At 37.6% G+C, this 21,123-nt stretch overlaps 1 protein-coding gene across 1 annotated transcript in view; it reads left to right on the plus strand.

Moving 5' to 3' along the window:
• LOC111147053 (transmembrane 9 superfamily member 2) overlaps positions 1 to 20,849 on the plus strand; it is a 59,215-nt gene extending 38,366 nt beyond the window's left edge. Inside the window, exons 11-17 of the mRNA XM_022502920.1 lie at positions 2,221 to 2,340; positions 5,657 to 5,714; positions 9,951 to 10,110; positions 12,001 to 12,152; positions 13,207 to 13,318; positions 17,361 to 17,532; positions 20,160 to 20,849. Of these exons, the coding sequence (XP_022358628.1) occupies positions 2,221 to 2,340; positions 5,657 to 5,714; positions 9,951 to 10,110; positions 12,001 to 12,152; positions 13,207 to 13,318; positions 17,361 to 17,532; positions 20,160 to 20,227 (842 nt within the window). The 3' untranslated portion in view covers positions 20,228 to 20,849. The remainder of the gene's footprint in view (positions 1 to 2,220; positions 2,341 to 5,656; positions 5,715 to 9,950; positions 10,111 to 12,000; positions 12,153 to 13,206; positions 13,319 to 17,360; positions 17,533 to 20,159) is intronic.
• Positions 20,850 to 21,123: the final 274 nt, after the last annotated feature.

Here is a 21,123-nt window from a genome sequence, read left to right on the forward strand (position 1 = left end):
TCTCTCCTCTTTATGCCCCCTGAAATCTTTAGAAATGCTGTTACTTAAATTTTTGTCAATTAAGACAACTTTTTTTTAATAGCCCCTCCTCCCCCCTTAGAGTTATTGATCAGCCACAGGGGTGGTACTGAGGCTGCTGTATGGGAATACAGTATTTCTGCAGTTTTCCTAATTGTAAGAGAAAAAAAGGTTTATGAATATGGTTTTCTGAATTTTGCTTTGATTTTCCTTATGCTTCCTTACTGGTGCCTTCTGATGAACAGTAATGAATGAATTATTGCTGGAAGAATTCAGAAATCCCTGACCTTTTAATAATTTTTTAATGAACATTTGTTCTTATGCTTGATTGCATATTAAATATGTAATACTAAAGTCATTTTACATTAGTAAAATTTTCCACATTTTTATGATGGAACTATATAAACTTTATAAAGAGGATTCTCACTTCCAAATGTTGGGCACCTGAGTAAGTTTGAGAACCACTGAGTTGCACCTCTAGGCTTACTTTGAAGACTAATCTGACAATTAACTGGAACATGTATCTTTATCTGCTTAGGTAGGAAGATGCAGCTGTGATGAGTAGGCCTAGAATTCTTAAGTATATTATACGGAACCGGATAGGCTGGAGAAGGCATCATGACAGAGGTTTGGACACAGCAGGAGGATGGCATGAAGGCATTAGATCCCCAGAGACCCGGGTAGAGCTGGAGCAGAGTGGATGCTTCAGGATGGAATTCTGCTTGAAGATTTTGTTGGGAGTTGCCTTCTGTCATCATCTGGTTCTTGTTGGGGTCTGCTAGAAAGGGAATTCATGAGGAAGGAAGGTTTCAGAGAGCCTAGGGATCATTTTCTCTAAATGCTCAAGTATGAACTTTCTCCTTCAGTACAGTCCAGTTCTCAGTTCTGGGGAGAATAAAGGGATACACTTTGGTTGAAATTCTGATAGGTCTTCTAAAGTTACCCTGGTTGGTTTCCTACTTCTGAGGTTCTCTCTCGCCCCTCACTTGGTGCCGATCAGGTGTGGGTGGGTATGTGTTTGATTGCATACACCTCGGAAACCCTGGGAACTTCCTTGGTCCTGGGATTAGAACACCACTTAGATTTCTTTCTGAGCAAAGTCATAACTTCTGAATCCTGGCTTAAAGCCAGGAATCACTACAAATAATAAGATAGCTTTTTATTCTTATTAGTCAGGTGGGTTATATAAGGAAGAACAAATAAAACCAACCAACTAAAGAAAGGTAGAAACCAGAATTTCCCCAGATCATTGACCAAGTCCTTTATTAACTTGTGTTCAGAAAGCTAATGGTACTATGAAATCTTTGTTCTCTTGTTTTATTCATTGATTAGATTCTGTCTTTTGTGTCTGAATGTTATAAGGTATTTTTCACCCCAGAGGACCCAGTATTATTATTATTATTTTAGATTTTATTTATTTGAGAGAGAGAGTGAGCTCAAGCAGAGGGAGAGGGAGAAGCAGACTCCCTGCTGAGTAGGGACCCATATTCGGGGCTTGATCCTGGGACTCCAGGATCATGACCTGAGCCAAAGGCAGACACTTAACCGACTGAGCTACCCAGGCACTGACACTCCCAGTATTATTTTAAAGGGAACAAATCGGGACTATTTCCTGGTGAGACTATCTTTATTCATATCAGTTTTTAAAAGCTGTATTTGACAGGGCACTTGGGTAGCTCAGTTGGGTTAGGCATCCAACTCTTGGTTTCAACTCAGGTCATGATCTCAGGGTCATGGGATCGAGCCCCAGATCATCTCTGCTCAGCACGGGGTCTACTTGAGACTCTCCCCCACCCCCAACTTCTCTCCCCTCATCTCCTTCTGGCCCTCCCTAACTCATGCTCTCTCCCCCACCCCTTCTCTCTCTCTTTAAAAAAATAAATCTTGAAAAAAAAAAAAAAAACAAGCTATACTTGAATTGGAAGAGCTGAAAGCACTCATGAGTATCCAGTCAGCCTTCCCTGATGATAGGAAAGTTGGAGTCTTATGGACCTTAACAAGAAATATCCAAAGTAGAGTTTGTTTTATTACCCTGTTAATGAAGTACCTTAAAATATTGCTACAATTTAGTGTGGCCATATGGTAAGACAGTGTATTCATGAAATTGTATTGGTTTCTTGTTTAAAAAATGAAAGGGGTCTTCTATCACTTCAGAAAGGAAACAGTAATAAAATTTATAACTTAAGATCACTTATTTTTTAGTTTTTGCTTGCCTGGGATTTTTGTCACCTGCCAACAGAGGAGCACTGATGACTTGTGCTGTGGTCCTATGGGTGCTGCTGGGCACTCCTGCAGGATATGTCGCTGCCAGATTTTATAAGTGTAAGTAAGCCACCCTGACTGTCAGGTCAGGAATCTTATCTGCGCCATCACTGCACCTGAGCCTAGGTGTCCAGTAGGTGATTTTCTTAAAATAATACGTATTATAGGTACATATCTTTATGTAAAAGAAGCTTGTGATACGGATGACCGTCCCTAGATTTTATTTGTTAAAAAATGTTTATACAATGAGGTAAGCAAATTTAGGTGCTGCTTATCCATCATCCCTTCTGTTCGTTTACTTTTAAGTTTTGACATAAGAGGTTTGAACAACTTAGATTTGCTACATACATAGAAATGTATATAGACTAATAAAGGAAGATAATATACTTAGGAGTATCACTGGTTTATTAGCTAAAATAAGTAATGTATATAGTAATACCTTTCTTAAGAGAGGTCATGCTAAAGAACCCTGACATAATTTAATTTGCTTTTATAATTAGTTGCAACCTCTTGTATTCTTGCTTTCTAAAAGGAAAATAAAGTTCAATGGAAAAAAGCATCAGGACCACAGGGTAAGGATGGGATATGACTAGATGACTTGGAAAGCAATTTTGCCAGGGTCAGTGAATGCCAGCATTTGCCATGGAAACCTGAAGTCTGTTGAGATGATCTCATAGGTAATTTTTAATTTAAAGTGACAGGGAGGAGGTAAAAAACTCATGCTCTGAAAACTGTAAGACATTGATGAAAGAAATTGAAGACACAAACAAATGGAAAGATATATACCATTCTCATGGATTAGAAGAATTAATATCATTAAAATGTCCATACGACCCAAAGCAGTCTACTGATTCAGTGCAGTCCTTATCAAAATACTAATAGTATTTTTCACAGAACTAGAACAAAGAAACCTAAAGTATATGGAGTAAAAAAAGAACCTGAATAGCCAAAGCAATCTGGAGAACGAGCAAAACTGGAAGTATCACAATCCAGGATTTCAGATAACACTACAAAACTGTAGTAATTAAAACAATGTGATACTGTCACAAAAGTAGACCTAGATCAGTGGAACAGAATAGAAAGCCCAGAAACTCACATTTATATGGTTAGTTAATCTATGACAAAGGAGGCAAGCATATTCAATGGGGAAAAGATAGTGTCTTTAAAATGGTGCTGGGAAAACAGGACCACTTTCTTAAATCATATGCAAATATAAATTTAAAATGGATTAAAGGCCTAAATGTGAGATCTGAAACTATAAACCCCTAGGAGAGAGAAAACGTGTGTAATCTTCTTTTACATCAGCCTTAGTGGCATATTTATGTATATGTTTCCTCAGGCAAGGCACACAAAAGCAAAAATAAACGATTGGAACTACACCAAAATAAATAGTATTATCCCTTTGCAGAGTAAATGACAAATATTTTATATGATTTTATATGATTATATGTGGAATCTAAAAAGCAGGGGAGAAAAGTAGACTCTTAAATACAGAGAACAAACTGGTGATTGCTAGGGAGGAGGTGGGTGGGATTTGGGCAAAATAGATGAATTAAGATGTATAGACTTTGAGTTGTAAAATAAGTCATGGAGGTGAAAAGTACAGCATAGGAAATGTAGCTGGTAATACTGTTGTATGGGGACGGTGACTATATAATGGTGAACACTGAGTAATGTGTAGATTTGTGGAATCAGTATGTTGTACACCTGAAACTAATGAAACACTGTGTTAATTATACTTCAATAATAAATTGGGGGGGGTAGAAAGTACTCACAAAAAAAAAAAAAAGGAAATAAAAGATGGAAGATGAGACAGAGCTAAGGTTGACGTGAATAAGGTTTGAGATACAACACGGTTGGGTTACATAAACATCCTTAAAGTGATGTTGGCTAGACCCAGTCCCAAACAGAAGTATTAGTTAGACTTTGCCAGGTCTAATGCTCTCCTGAAAACATGAAGTCCTATACGTATGTGTGTCTGTGTTTTACTCTTGGTGGATTTGTCAGTGGTTTTTTTTTTTTTCTTTCTTTCTTTTCATCTCTTACTAAAGGACAGAGAATTGGAGGTGTCATGTGTGTTTTAACGCATATGAGATACAGTTGGACCCCTGCCTCCCATGCAGCACTCTCTCTCTCAACTCTGCTGGCTTTTTTTCAGTTCCTCCGTCAGACTGTGTACCTTCACATCTGACTGAGGACCTCACCCCATGCTCTTCCCTGTGCTGGAAGTTCTAGCTCTTTCTCCTGCTCAGCCCAGACGCAGCCCTCTTTAACTCCTCTCCGTCTTTCAGATCTCCTAGCTGCACATGAATCAGGCAGAACATTCCAAGAGGTGCTGTCATGTGGCCCCAGTCACAAAATACTTCATTTTATAGAATCATTTCTTATGTTTCAGTAAATATTATTTGACTTTTTATTGGAATTGTGTTAAACCCAGAATTAATACTTTCACAATAGTTTGTCGGTAATGCTGTGAATTCAAATCATATACATATAATTTGTCATTTCGTTGTAGGGCAAGTGGTACTTAAACTTGCTTATAAACTATTAAAACTTTTTTCAAAAAATGAAAGCTGTTGTCATATCTCAGCCAGTTTCATCTCCAACTTTTATTTTTTTTTTTTTCATCTTGAACTTTTAAACTGGAAGCAGAGGAGTACTTTCATTTTTTTTACTCTATATACTTTTAAAAAAATTTTTAAATGGGGAAAAGAAATTAGGAACAAAGATTCAAAAGTGCATAAGCAAATTCTGTGAAGTGGCCAAAACCCTTCCACTCTTCTTAGTCACCTGATCTGACACACTGATCTCACACGCCTGCCTATACTCCCTACCAGAAGCTGCAGTGCAAGAGGATTCCTAAAGATGTAGACCTGCTGTAGAAGTGTAAATGCGCTGCGCTTTAGGACTGAGGGTTCCTAGTTTTAATGCATTTCTTTTGTTTGTTTGTTTGTTTAAGAGAGGGTTCCTGGTTTTATAACCAATTCTGAAACTGGCTGCAAGGTAAATGAGAATCCCCAGTATGTCCTTTCTCTACCTAGTCCCATGGATTGAAACTGGCCTAGAGCTTAAAGGTTTGTCTTATTTTGAAATTTAAAAAAAAAAAAAAAAAATTAAAAGAGAACTGGTCTTGATGACCTTCCTTTGAATGTTAGATTTATGATGCTGAAGCAGACATGTTGAGAGCAGGGCTTAGCCAGAGCAGTGCTATGACGTGCATCTCTGATCAGATCACCTGAGGAGGGGCTAGTGTGTCATCTGCTAGGGGGATTTTCTAGGAGTGGGTGCCCAGTGCTGTCTGAAAATTTGTTTAATGCTAGACATATATGGCCATTTGGCTTGCTTTGAAGATAAGTCTGTGTGTTTTCTTCTACAGCCTTTGGAGGTGAGAAGTGGAAAACAAATGTTTTATTGACATCATTTCTTTGTCCTGGGTAAGTAATATTAACTTTTCAATGCTAACTTTCTTAACATAGTCATAAAATTTAGTTCCCAAATTTTTGATCTCTTAAGCCTTAAATCTTCTGTCTCTAAACCACATACCCTAGAAAATGAATTTAATTTTTTAAAAAGGGATAAAAAGTGAATATTTGATAAACACTTGCACATTGACTAGTATATTGCCATATCTGGAAAAAGTATCTCTCTTTCTCTCTTTAAAGATTTTATTTATTGGTCAGAGAGAGAGCGCACAAGCAGGGGGAAAAGTGGGCTCCCTACTGAGCAAGGAGGCTGATGTGGGACTTGGTCCCAGGACCCTAAGATCATGATCTGAGCTGAAGGCAGACACTTAACTGACTGAGCCACCCAGGCATCCCTAGAAAAAGTATCTTTGGATATGAGAAATTGTTACATTCCTTTTTTCTTTCTTTCTTTCTTTCTTTTTCTTCCTTTCTTTCTTTCTTTCTTTAAAAGATTTTATTTATTTATTTATTTGACACAGAGAGAGAGATCACAAGTAGGCAGAGAGGTAGGCAAAGAGAGAGGAGGAAGCGGGTTCCCTGCTGAGCAGAGAGCCCAGTGCGGGACTGGATCCCAGAACCCTGAGGTCATGACCTGAGCTGAAGGCAGAGGCCTAACCCAATGAGCCACCCAGGCGCCCCTCTTACATTCCTTTTCTTAAGAGTCTGTTTCGTAGCCCATGTAAGTTGGTCTGGCACGTTGTGTAAGGCTGCATTGAAAGCTTTTGACTTGATCACAAAAAGAGGTTTTCACCTAAACATAATTTAGGCAAGTGAAAATTTTCAAATTTCTATCAAAAGTATTGCCACCTTTAAGCCACCTAAGTGTCCATCGATAGATGAATGGGGTAAAGAAGATGTGGTGTGTATATGAATATATATACACACATGTACACACAGTGGACTATTACTCAGCTATTAAAAAAAAAAAAAAGAACGGGATCTCGACATTTGTGACAACATGGATGGGCCTAGAGGGTAGTATGCTAAGTGAAATAAGTCAGACAGAGAAAGTCAGATACCATAGATTTCACTTATATGTGGAACCTGAAAATAAGCAAAACAGAAGTAGACTCATAAATACAGAGGACAAATTGGTGATTGCTGGAACGGAGAGGGAAGGAGGATGGGCAAAATAGGTGAAGAGGATTAAGAGGTACAAACATCCACTTGTAAAATAAATAAGCAACAGAGGTGAAAAGTCCAGCATAAGGAACATAATAATGTTGTGCTAACATTATATGATAACAGCTGGTGACTTTTTTATTTATCGTGGTGAGCACTGAGCAATGGATAGACATTGTCAAATCACTGTTGTACACCTGAAATTAATATAGCATGTCAACTATAATTCAAGGATAAAAAAATGTTGGAAGGTATTACCACTTTATTTAGAATGTATTCCATTAAGTAGAGTAATATGTAGGAAGCATTTAAAAAAACCAACAATTACATAAAAAAACAAGCAATAACTGTGACCCTTTGGAGGATAGCTTTTGATATCGAGTATCTGATTGATGTCTGGTCCTAGAAATAGAACCTACTATCTTCCCAACTCTCGATTTCTGGTGGGCAGGAACCAGCCTCTGAGCAATCAGCAGCAACAAAGAAAGCCAAAGGTTAAATTTAGAAACCTGGACTTCCGTTTGCAGGCCAGAAATGAAAGAGTGACAACAGTTGCATTGCTTTACATGTTTGGGATAAAGATTCTCTCGGTAATTACCTCCAGTGAAGAATGGCGCTTCTCAGCCATTCATGTTGTATTCAGATTTTTAGATGCTTTTCTCAAACTGTATCCTTTGTCAACTAAAGAAGTGTCTCTTTCCAGCACAAGTCAGCTGTGATTTCCTTCAGAATCTTGCCTTTCAGACATTCCTCTTAATCTCTGGCATCTTCTATTTCTCCCCTTCCCTGTTTTCTGTTTGTGTGTTTCATCTCCTCTCCTACAAATATACTAAGGCCTCCCAAATCCTAAAAAGAGCTTTTTCTCATAAGCATCTTTCCCTCTACTATCTTATTTCTTTTATGTTCCTACCAAACTGCCTTGAAAAAATATTCTGTAGCCTTTTTTCTCATAAAGCCATGTCATCTGTCTGTCTTTCCCATTACCTTAATGAAAACTTTTCTCAAGGGTTACCAACAACATTCCTATTTTTAAATCTAGAAATCATTTTCTCTCTTCACTCTGTGTCTCTGCATTATCTAATATTGGGATACTTTCTCCTTGAAACACCCATCATTTTTGGCTTTATAGAAGTTATCCTAAGCCAGTTCATTTATATCTCTCATCAGCCCTTCCTGGATTTATCTTCTTCATCCCACCCTTAGAAGTAGGTGTTCATCAGAAGGATAGTGAGGTAGTGAGAGAGGGAGAGAGGAAAAGCACACATGAGTACACTAAGAACCCAAGGGGGCAGGGAGAATTGGTGTTCGCCTAGGAAAAGACGTACCATTTAATGGGGTGCCTGGGTGGCTCAGTCAGCTCAGGTCATGATCTCAGCATCCTGGGATCAAGTCCTACATCATTCTCCCTGCTCAGTGGGGAGTCTGCTTCTCCCTCTGCCACTCCCCTGCTGCTCCTGCTCTCCCTCTCCCTCGCGCTCTCTCTCTAAAGTAAATATTTAATTTTAAAAAGTACCACTTTTTATGTAATTTTATGTAAACACCTGCATATAATTATCACAGTAGATACAACAAAATGGCATTTGAAATTAGTAAACACTGTTTTCATATTTGAAAAGAGAAATGCTTCCTTATATTAATAAAAATCTCAGTTTATTTGTGATGTAATTTATATACAGAGAACATTAACAAATTTCAGCCGAAAAACAGAGAATTAATAAATTCTCTGGTTGACAGTATGGCTAGGTTTGGCAGTATGGCTAGATGTCAGCTGATATTCCAAGATCCTGAACACTACCAGTAGCAAATTAAATGTTTTATTGGTAGTTGTAGTTGTTTGGGAAGAGGACTCTACTCACAGGAGTATTTGTCACAGAAAACCTTCACAGTGGGGCGCCTGGGTGGCTCAGTGGGTTAAAGCCGTTGCCTTCGGCTCGGGTCGTGATCCCAGGGTCCTGGGATCGAGCCCCACATTGGGCTCTCTGCTCAGCGGGGAGCCTGCTTCCTCCTCTCTCTCTGCCTGCCTCTCTGCCTACTTGTGATATCTGTCTGTCAAATAAATAAATAAAATATTAAAAAAAAAAAAACCTTCACAGTATCTGAAATAACTTGTCAAAACATGACCATCCAGGTGACAGGCTTATAAAACTAATTAACTAGTATGAGATACAAATTCACTATGTTACTTGATGAGAAGACCAAGTGTAGGAGGGGTTTGGCAATGTGCTGTGGCTGCAAGCACAGAAAACATAGAAATAGACCAGATATTCATGGAAGCATGCTGGATGTGGCATCACAAACCAGAGGAAGTATTAGATGATGCTGATAAAATTGTCTCTATGGAGAGAGAAACTCTCTTACCAATCACACACAAGATCAGGTACAATCTAAATTATGATTAGAAGAAAATATAGAGGGTATCATCATGATCCTAGGTTAGGAAGGACTGTGTTAAAGTACACAAAGATAAAGGGGAAAGTTGATGACTAATCACATTAAAAACTCTGTGGGGAGTGTAGTAACAATTACGATATGTTACAGACATGTTTTTTAAAAGGTACTCACAGAAGAAAGACTGAAGGGAAATTGAGTACACATGTTCATCCGTTTGGGTTCATAGAAAAGCTATAAACTAGGAGAACAAGGTATGTAACAAGGAATTACTAGTAGCTTGACTATATAATAACTCACATCTATAACTTTGGAAAAGATGTACAACCCAAATGAAAAATGAGCAGTAGATGTAACTGGCAAGTCACAGAAATAATATCTATAAAGCCAATTAGCACGAGTGGCAGTTGTCAACAGGAAATGCAAATGAAAACAATAAATTGACAATCCAAAGCATGATGAAATATGTAAAGAGGTAACTTTCTTAAACTGCCAGTGGGAGTTTAAGTCAGGCAGAAAAATCTGGAAAGCAATTTGGCAATTTCTAGTGAAGTTTTAAATTCATATATCCCATTACTGAGCAATTTCATTTTCTTTGTGTATAACACAGAAATTATAATATTAATTACATATGATTGGGACTGTATCATTTGCTTTTGACTCAGGTTTTACCCAAAAGCCTATTGTGTCTTTCAGGATTGTGTTTGCTGACTTCTTTATAATGAATCTGATTCTCTGGGGAGAAGGATCTTCAGCGGCTATTCCTTTTGGAACACTGGTTGCCATTTTGGCTCTTTGGTTCTGCATATCTGTGCCTCTAACGTTTATCGGTGCATACTTCGGTTTTAAGAAGAATGTAAGTTTATAGGTGTTAATTTATTCAAACAAATTTCAGCTACGGAAATTAGCATATCCCACCTTAAAAGACAGAAAAGTGTCTTTAAAAAAAGGCGTCTAAAAGATATGTACTTATCCTGTGTGGTATGGATTTTATAGAAAATAGATGACCTCTTAGTTTGATTGAAGTCATGCTTTTTTTTTTAATTATTATTTTTTTAATTAACATATAATGTATTATTAGCCCCAGGGGTACAGGTCTGTGAATCACCAGGTTCACCACTTCATAGCACTCACCATTGCACATACCTTCCCCAACATCCATAACCCAACCACCCTCTCTCCCTACCCCCCTCCCCTGATTGCAGTCATTCTTAAAATAGTATTTTGGGGCTATGGTGGAGAAGTCACAGATGTAAACTTAGATTTCAAATTTTTGTAAGTAAATGAAAACTGTAGATCAATAGGAAATGAAATGTTAATTAAAACTGATGAAAACTTTGACTTTTTAACATTAAAAATAATTGTATTACTTTTTTTTTCTAACCTAAAAAGTATGGCATTTTTTCTTTAGCATTAGGTGTTTCTGTATTACTTAAAATGAAGTAAACCAAGAATATGGGTTAGGAGGAAAGCTGTGGGAAAGTGACTGGAAAGAGACTGGTAGCCATCTTTTAAACATGTAGCTTTGCAATAAATTTTATATGGTTTTCCTTCTAGTACTTGATTTTAAGGAAGATTCTCATCAGAGCTCCATCCTACCATTCCCCCCAGTCTTTCTCCACCTCTACTGCCCTCTTCTGCCCTCAGGCTAACAGGAAAATTAGAATTTATTTGTCACTGTCCTTCTCACTTCACTCTCCTTACTCTTCTCTGAAAACATCTGGTCCACAAGGTTAAAAGGATCATAATGTATTACTCTCACGCACTTCGTGAAGGGGGCCCAGAACAGCCTGGAAGAAACTGTCAGGGTTTCATTGTCTCCACTGCACCTACCGTGCCAGCCTTCTCTAAGATTTTTCAATTCTTTGGCATTTTATTTATTACTTTAAATCTCTATAGCATAAATAGTAACTAGCATGATTTAAAATTTTTTTGATTACATGGATAAATAAGTACTTGAAATTCTGAAAATATGCCTGTTAAAAATACAAACACTAAAGGAGGACATGCTGATTCCCTACATGTACACATGTATATCTAGAAGATAATTTGGTCCACAGAAGTGTGATCTCAGTGAGAATACCAAGTTTTAAGTTTTTCCTGTATCGTCACAAAAACTATGGAAGTGTGTTTTTGCAGTTTTTGCAAGAAAATTAATTTCTATCTATGTACTCGTTTTTCCCCCCAGCTATGTTTTAGGTACTTTAGGTTTGTTTCACTTATTTTTATACTACCATGTCAAGTGTTACGAAAGGGAGTATTTTCAATAGCTTGTGGTCATAAAGCTTCACGTAGCCATTCATTTTTGCCTTTGTGTTCTGAAGTCTTAGTAGAATTCAGCTATTTTGATAAAGATGACATTGCCGAATAGGTACACCTGGACAGTAATTTCAGAACCAGCTGATTCCTTCCAAGTATGTAATTAAAAAGGAAAACCTAACTCTACCTTTGTTTTAACTATTATTTTTACTCTATTATCTCCTTCTATGTATTCGTTTCATCTAAAGCCATTCGTGGATAGCTGCTGGAACAGTGGTGGCTTGCTTCCGTGGACAGACTGAATATCGTACTGACGGTGTTTGGGTCACTGCTTCTCAACACACATTTCAGTTTGATTATCTAAGTAGACTTGTATTGGCGATAGTGTCAGATTGGAAGCTGAGAAAAAAAGCAGGCAAATACTGACATAGAGAAGAATTTTTAAAGCAGACACATAACTGTGAATGCTTTCTTCATTTTACTGAAGGCCATTGAACACCCAGTTCGAACCAATCAGATCCCACGTCAGATTCCGGAGCAGTCCTTCTACACCAAGCCGCTGCCGGGCATCATCATGGGAGGGATTCTGCCCTTCGGCTGCATCTTCATACAGCTCTTCTTTATCCTGAACAGTATCTGGTGAGCAGGGGAAGTCTCATTCCCGTTACCGTTACATGTAGTATTAGCTTTCTTCTTTTGTTTCTCTGGATGACTCTTTGTGTCTTACAAATGTGAACTGTTCTCTAGTAATCAAAAATCTTAAGAGCCAAGAGGTTACCTTTTCCATGTGAGAAAAGGAATAATAGTGTTAACACCTATTATTAATTGAGTGCCTATGAATTCTCTAATCCCTATGAGGTAGGTGTTATCCCCATTTTAGAGAGAGAGAGGTGAAACTTTGGATGTTAAGTGATCTGTTGGTGTCACACAGCTACCATGTAACGGAAAATTGACCTGTCTCTCCAAACCTGTGTTCTTTGGTAGTAATCGGTACTGCTTCAGAGGGAGGCTACTCTGAGCCCATGATGAAGGGGAATCGAGCAAGCCTTGGGAGAAGGGTTGAGGTAGATGACCTTCAGAGGTCTTACTCACCCCAGATTCCTTCATTCTATGATTTCTTATTTACATGGAGAAACTCGTAGTGCGCATTTGGAGCCAGTCTTTTATTAGGGATGTGCACTGCGGTATCGCATCATCATTTGATCGCATTGCCGTGTTACAGCAGGTGCCAGGGTTTGCAGTAGCATAAAGTCAGAACTGAATTTGAGCTTTTTAGCAATTAGAACACCTTTCCTTCCCCATTGTTACAGCATTTTCACAATTCAGCTGTTTTTGTCACACACAGTAAGAAACAGTATGTACCAAGTGGAACCCTTTTTTACTTTGGCTCTGCCTGTCCAGTAATTTTTTATTGAATTTCTCTGACTCACTGGTAGACAATTAGACTAAGCATATTTGAGTAAGAGTTTCAGGTTCTACTTGAGTGAGAAGGCAGAATCTAATGACATTGCCGTTTCCTTTCCTCTCCCTGCCCCACCCCTACTCCATCACTGTCTACACCTATGGGAATCTGTTGTCTTTGACTAGTTGGGACAAAAGGCAAACATTTCCCAGTTCAGGGAACATGAGATTGTGTCATTTATTGTATCAAAGAGAAAATGTTTATAGTTTAATCTTGACGTGTTTGTTACAGGTCACACCAGATGTATTACATGTTTGGCTTCCTGTTTCTGGTGTTTATCATTTTGGTGATTACATGTTCAGAAGCAACTATACTGCTTTGCTATTTCCACCTGTGTGCAGAGGTATGTGTCAGCAATGTCCACTTTACATTAATTTGTAGACAGTATTTATAATTTTGGCATAAAGCGACTTTGAACTATTAATTGAAATAATTTCTTTAAATATGTGTTTAAGGTAGAAATTAACCTGTATTCCTGAATCAGATGTAGCCCTCTTTAGGAATGGATTAAGATAGTATCTTAGTTCAGTATATTTATTTAGAGCTACAGTTTACAAATGTTAATTTTCTGAGAATACCACATTATGCTGAATTTTCATTTTTGAGTTTTTAAATGTCTAAATTAAAAATACTCTTTATGAAGCATAGATATTTCTAGACTGGAAATTTAGTAAACATCTTTGTGGGAAAATTGACTAAAACATTCAGCAGTTACATTATAATGAATTATATCTGTGGCAATGTGATGGCATTCTTATGTAGAATTAATTTTTAAAGGTCTGGGTTGTATTAAATCATTCTTTTATCGTTGTTTTCTATACAGCAGATTAAATCTAACTTTGTTAAACTTGAGATGCTTTTCTTTTAAAGTTAAGGTTAAATTCACTTAAAATTAACCATTTTAAAAAGTGAACGATTCAGGGTGCTAGTTACTACATTCATTTACAGTGTTGTGTAACTACCACCTCTTTCTAGTTCTGAAATATTTTCATCACCCTTAAATAAAACCTCATACCTATTAAGCAGTTATTTCCCACCGTCCTCCCCATGTAAGACCTGGCAGTCACCAATCTGCTTTCTGTCTACAGATTTATCTATTCTGAGCATTTCATATGAATGGAATCCTACAATATGTGGCCTTTCATGTCTGGCTTCTTTCACTTCAGGAGAATCTTTTCAAGATTCAGTACTTTGTTCCTTTTTATAGCTGAATAATACCCCATTGTATAGATATCCCAATTTCCTTATCTCCATTCACCTGTTGATGTAAATTATGTTTGTTTCCACCTTTCGGCTATTGTGAATAGTGCTGCTGTGAACATTCATTTACAAATACTTGTTTTGAGTACCAGTTTTCAGTTCTTTGGGGTATGTACATAGGAGCGGAATCGCGGAGTCATACGATAATTCTTTGTTTAACTTTCTGCAGAACCACCACACTGGTTTTCACAGTGGCTCTACTGTTTTGCATCCTACCAGCAATGCACAAGAGTTCTAATGTAGGGCATCCCGTCCTACAGTTGCTGTTTCCCCCCACCCCCTTTTTTTTTAAAAAGCTCTAGCCATCCTAGTAGGTGTGAAGTGGTATCTTACTATGATTGTGATTTTCATTTCCCAGTGGCTAATGATGTTGAGCATCTTTTTTTGTGCTTGTTGACCATCTGTGTATCTTGTTCAGAGAAACGTCTGTTCAGATCTTTTGCCCATTTATAAACTGGGTAGTTTATCTTTTTGTTGAACAAGATGAGTTCTGTATATATTCCGAATACTAAATACTAGATCTTTATCATAAATGAGAGAATATTTTTGCAAATATTTCTCTCATTCTATAGGTTGTCTTATTACTGGATACTGGCCTTAACACAAAAGTTTTTAGTTTTGATAAAGTCTGATTTATCTTTTTTTTTCTTTTGTTGTCATATCTAAGAACTAATTGCTAAATCCAAGGCAATGAAAATTTACCTCTTTGTTTTTTCCTGAGTGTCTAGTTTTAGCTTATATATTTGGGTCATCAATCCATTTTTAGTTAATTTTTTTGATTATGGTAATTAGGAATTCCTCATCCCTTTGCATGTTTATATGTAGTTTTTCCAGTACCATTTGTTTTTTTGTTTTGTTTTTTTGAAGATTTTATTTATTTGACAGAGAGAGAGAGAGCAAGAGCAGGAACACAAGCAGGGGGAATGGGAGAGGGAGAAGCAGGCTTACCACTGAGCAAGGGAGCCTGATGCGGGGCTCAATCCCAGGACCATAGGATCATGACCCAAAGACAGATGCTTAACGACTGAGCCACCCAGGCGTCCCTCCAGTACCATTTGTTAAAGAGACTATTCTTTCTTCATTGAATGGTCTTGTAACCCTGTGGAAAACAAATTGCCCATAGATGTGTGGATTTGTATCTGGATTCACAATTCTATTCCAGTGGTATATATTGCTGTCCTTATGCTAGTACCACACTGTTTTGATTACCATAGCTTTGTAGTAAATTCTGGAATTGGAAAGGGTAAGTCGTCCAACTCTGTTCCTTTGTGAAGATTATTATGACTATTTAGGACCCTTTGAAATTTCATATGAATTTGGGATCAGCTTTTCCTTTTTTGCAAAAAAAGGACATTAGAATTCCGATAAGAATGGCATTGACTCTGAGATTTTTAGGGGGGTATTGCCGTCTTAACAGTATTGACTCTGCCAGTCCATGAACGCGGGATGTCTTTCCATTGATTTCCGTTGTCTTTGTTTATTTTTTTAACCTATGTTTTGTAGTTTTCAGTATATAAGTCTTTCACATCCTCGGTTGAATTTCTTCCTAGATGTTTTATCTTTTTGGATGCTGTTGTAAATGAAATTATTATTGTTACTGTTATTATTTTTAAAGATTTTATTTATTTACTTGACAGAGAGAAAAAGAGATCACAAGTAGGCAGAGAGGCAGGCAGAGGGAGAGGGAGAAGCAGGCTCCCCACTGAGCAGGGAGCCTGATGTGGGGCTTGATCCCAGGACCCTGGGATCACAATCCTAGCCGAAGGCAGCTGCCTAACCAACCGAGGCACCCAGGCGCCCCATGACATTATTTTCTAAGTTTCCTTTTCATAGTGCCCATTGTTAGTATATAAAAACACAGCTGATTTTCATTTCAGTCTTGGACCCTATAACTTTGCTGAATTTATTTGCTATAGTAGTTTCTGTGTGTGGATTCCTTAAGATTTTCTCATTTGTGCTGGTATACTTTTTACATATATTTATTTTTCACATATTCCAAGGGGTAAGGAAAGAGTGAAGGTTTTTTTTTGTTTTTAAGATCTCCTGCTAAGGGGCGCCTGGGTGGCTCAGTGGGTTAAACCTCTGCCTTCGGCTCAGGTCATGATCCCAGGGTCCTGGGATCAAGCCCCGCGTCAGGCTCTCTGCTCAGTGGGGAGCCTGCTTCCTCCTCTCTCTCTGCCTGCCTCTCTGGCTGCTTGTGATCTCTGTCAAATAAATAAATAAAATCTTAAAAAAAAAAGATCTCCTGCTAAGGTAACAGCTACTTTATATCAAAGTAAGAAGAGCTGTTTTAAAAATCCACCTTGTTTAAATTTTGTTAGTAGTAACTGAAGGTAGATTTCAACCAGGCCTTGATAGGATAATCTTCCTAATACAGAGCTGACCAGATTGTAAGATAAGTAATATTAATTTTGAGCTATGTAAGTAAGCTCTTATACATTGCTTTTCTTTAGGAAGAGTACATTTTAAGTACAATTAAGTACTTTTAAGTACATTTAAGTACGTTTAAGATTTCTCAGGGGCCCCTCAGTGGCTCAGTAGGTTAAGCGTCTGCCTTTGGCTCAGGTCGTGATCCCAGGGTCCTGGGATCGAGCCCTGCATCCCGCTCAGAGGGAAGCCTGCATCTCCCTCTCCCACTCCTCTGCTTTTGTTCCCTCTCTCGCTTTGTCTCTCTCTGTCAAATAAATAAATAAAATCTTAAAAAAAAAAAAATCTCTGTCTTCAGCTCGGGTCATTATCCCAGAGTGCTGGGATTGAACCCCTCATCAGGCTCTCTGTTTGGCGGGGAACTTGCTTCTCCCTTTCCCACTGCCTGCCTCCCCTTAGTTGTGCTTGCTTGCTCTCTCTCTCTCTGTCCAATAAATAAAATCTTTAAAAAAAAAAAAAAAAGATTTTTCAGCACGTTTTTAGCCAGTAGCACCTCCAAAAGTAGGGGATGGTTCTTAGCATCTTTAGTGAGGAGGGAAATGGGTAAAATTCAGTAGGGGAAAAAGATTGGAAATGTTAGCAGAAATTAGATTTGGGGGCTGTTTCCCTTAGCTGTGTTTGCTTTGTAACTCTGCTCAGCTACATAATTGTCTATTAATTGGAAACTAATTCTTATTCTTTTTTTCTTCTCCACCTAGGATTATCACTGGCAGTGGCGTTCGTTCCTTACCAGTGGCTTTACTGCAGTGTATTTCTTAATATATGCAGTGCACTACTTCTTCTCAAAACTGCAGATCACAGGAACAGCAAGTACAATTCTGTACTTTGGCTATACCATGATAATGGTTTTGATCTTCTTTCTTTTTACAGGTAAGAACTAAGATGATTAGTTTTAGTTAATAAGTCGGTAGGCATTTTATTTATAAATATTTTCCTTTTATAAAATCCTTGAAGGCTTCTGCTACTCAGCACTCCTGTATTTAGCCCTCCGTGCAGCTAAGTGTTGCTTGGTCGGCCCCGCCGTGAGGTGTCTGTTAGTAACACCAAAGCTGAAGGAACCGAACCTAAGGGAAGAAGTTCTTGCTGAGCATAAGGTTGTTTAAATACATTTATGTTTTCACCATTGCTTTTCTAAAATTAGCCCCAGCCTCTTCTCAAACCTTAATAATGATCTTTTGAATATCCAAAAGGTGTATTTTTATGTCCTCTAAAACATAGTGACGGGCACATTGTAGGGACATGAGATATATGAATGAGTACAATAATTTTTTAACATCCCTTACTGATGTCCCATATATAGTCTCTTGACTTAGAAAATCTCCTATTCTTATACTTTTTCTTTGTATTACATTTAAAACAACGGTGAACACATTGCAACTTTGAATGTAAAGCTTACACAAGGATATGTATATCCCCTTCTGTGTTCTTCAGCACTTAGACTTATTCTCAGGGGGTAATTCTGGGAAAAAATTCCGGCTTTTGAAAATACGGTAGGCAGTTCACAATTAAGTAAATACTCTTTTGCAAAACATAGTCTCTGAATATATGTTTAGCAAATCTAAGCATGGTGAGGTTTAAAATAGCACTATACTTGAAGTCAGAGAAAGTGAGTTTGCACTCTGACCCTGCTGACCGGCCAGCCGTGTAGCCATGAGACATTTACTTGAGTGTCATTTTTGCCATCTGTCTAGAATTCACATTTTTTGGAATCTAGACTGAGTGAGGAAGATACTTGAAAACCAGAACATGTATTTTTTTTTTTTCATGAATCATCTCATTTACTCTATCTAGGGCAGATCAAATTATCTGTTTTATTATATTTTATTTATTTGAGAGAGAGAGAGCACAAGCAGCGGGGTGGGGGGGGGGGAGGGAGAAGCAGGCTCCCCACTGAGCAGGGAATGCTGATGCAGGCTCAATCCCAGGACCCTGAGATCATGACCTGAGCCAAGGGAGACGCTTAACTGACTGAGCTACCCAGGCACCCCCAAATTCTCTCTGTTTTAATAAGAAATGGGCTGGCAGAGCTGCTCTGTCCTCTGAGGCCATGCCACCTCTCCTATGCAGCGGGATGCATCTTTGTTATTATCCTAATTTATCACTTTTAACACTTTGTAAAAACTTTCTGAGTTTAGTTTTATTGTAGTTCTTTGGAAACTGATAATTCCCAATAACTATGCTTAGAAAATATTCCCATTTAATTATTCTGTAAATCTGATATTCCCTTTAAACTATTCATATTATACCTTGAATTAATTTTAATAGCAATTTTCCATTTTGTGATGAAATATTCTCTTTCTAGTTTGTCATATAGGTAACATTTTTTTATTTAAATTTTTTATTTATTTATTTTTTTAATAAACATATTATGTATTTTTATCCCCAGGGGTACAGTTCTGTGAATCGCCAGGTTTACACACTTCACAGCACTCACCATAGCACATACCCTCCCCAATGTCCATAGCCCCACCCCCCTCTCCCAGCCCCCCTCCCCCCAGCAACCCTCAGTTTGTTTTGTGAGATTAAGAGTCACTTATGGTTTGTCTCCCTCCCAATCCCATCTTGTTTCATTTATTCTTCTCCTACCCTCTTAACCCCCCATGTTGCATCTCCACTTCCTCATATCAGGGAGATCATATGATAGTTGTCTTTCTCCGATTGACTTATTTCACTAAGCATGATACCCTCCAGTTCCATCCATGTCGTCGCAAATGGCAAGATTTCATTTCTTTTGATGGCTGCATAGTATTCCATTGTGTATATATACCACATCTTCTTTATCCTTCATCTGTTGATGGACATCTAGGTTCTTTCCATAGTTTGGCTATTGTAGACATTGCTGCTATAAACATTCTGGTACACGTGCCCCTTCGGATCACTACGTTTGTATCTTTAGGGTAAATAACCAGTAGTGCAATTGCTGGGTCATAGAGTAGTTCTATTTTCAACATTTTGAGGAACCTCCATGCTGTTTTCCAGAGTGGTTGCACCAGCTTGCATTCCCACCAACAGTGTAGGAGGGTTCCCCTTTCTCCCCATCCTCACCAGCATCTATAATTCCCTGCCTTGTTAATTTTAGCCATTCTGACTGGTGTGAGGTGATATCTCATTGTGGTTTTGATTATATTTCCCTGATGCAGAGTGATATGGAGCACTTTTTCATGTGTCTGTTGGCTGTGATGAAATATTCTTAAATAGGAAAGGAAAATTGGTATCCTATTCATCTTTTAATTTCAGGTTTCTTGCATGTAATAAGGAAAAGAATGTATTATAGAAAGCTTAGGTAATCTTAAAGTATAAAAAGTCCTATTCTGTAAAAAATTTGATATGAACTACTTGTATGTTTTTCAAAAAAGCTTATGGATCTATGCCTGGTAAGTAATAGTTTATAGTTTTGTGGCTTTTTGTAAGGAACCAGTCATTTTAAGTCTGTGATTTTGTGTAAATTATGAATTTTCCTCTGGAAAAGTGTTGATTTTTGTTTTTTTCTTTTATAGGAACAATTGGCTTCTTTGCATGCTTTTGGTTTGTTACCAAAATATACAGTGTGGTGAAGGTTGACTGAAGAAGCCAGTGTGTCCAGTTAAAACAGAAATAAATTAAATTCTTCATCAACAAAGACCTGTTTTTGTGACTACCTTGAGTTTTATCAGACTTATTGGCCTAGTAATCCTTCAGAAACAATATAATTCTAAATACACTTCTTCCCATACACCTGTCTCCACAAAATGTGTTTTCAACACTAAAACATTTGTATCGTGATTTGATTAAGTATATATTCAGTTGTTCTCAATGAAGAGCAAATTTAAATATTATGTTCATTTGTAAATACAATAGCTATGAAATTTTCAATACTTCTAATGGCAGAATAGAGGAGGCCATATGAAACAGTACTGATGAAATGCAGGACAGTTCATTGTAAATAGGATTTTCTAGGCTCGGTAGGTGGAAAGAATTATTTTTCTTTGAAGGAAATAACTTTTTATCATGGTAATTTTGAAGGATGATTCATATGATGTGTTTATTGGGGGGATATGGCTTTTAAAAAAATCTTGTATTGGTTGTAACTGTTCATATCTTCTTTTCTGTGTTGACTTCATTATTCCCATGGTATTGGCCTTTTAAACTATGTGCCTCTGAGTCTTTCAATTTATAAATTTGTTATCTTAATAAATATTGTAAAAACATCTTCATTGCATCATTACCTATTGTGTATTCAAGGAGAGCCTATAAACAGCAATCTGTTTACCAATGTTATTTTAAAATGGTTTATATACTGTTTTATCAAATTTTACTGATTTCTGTTCATGTAACACTTTCTTGGTTGATCTAAAGGAAATTCCAGTCTCTTGGGCTTTGTGACAAATCAGATTTTTCACTCTTAGGCAGTAATAGAAATTTTAGTTGTGCGTATCTAGCCAGATAAATGATGTAAGTCTAGCAGTTAATATGGGCCTCACT

Source organism: Enhydra lutris, unplaced genomic scaffold (genome assembly GCF_002288905.1).
Source record: "Enhydra lutris kenyoni isolate GAN:26980312 unplaced genomic scaffold, ASM228890v2 scaffoldscaffold15, whole genome shotgun sequence".
NCBI classification, from domain to species: Eukaryota; Metazoa; Chordata; class Mammalia; order Carnivora; family Mustelidae; genus Enhydra; species Enhydra lutris.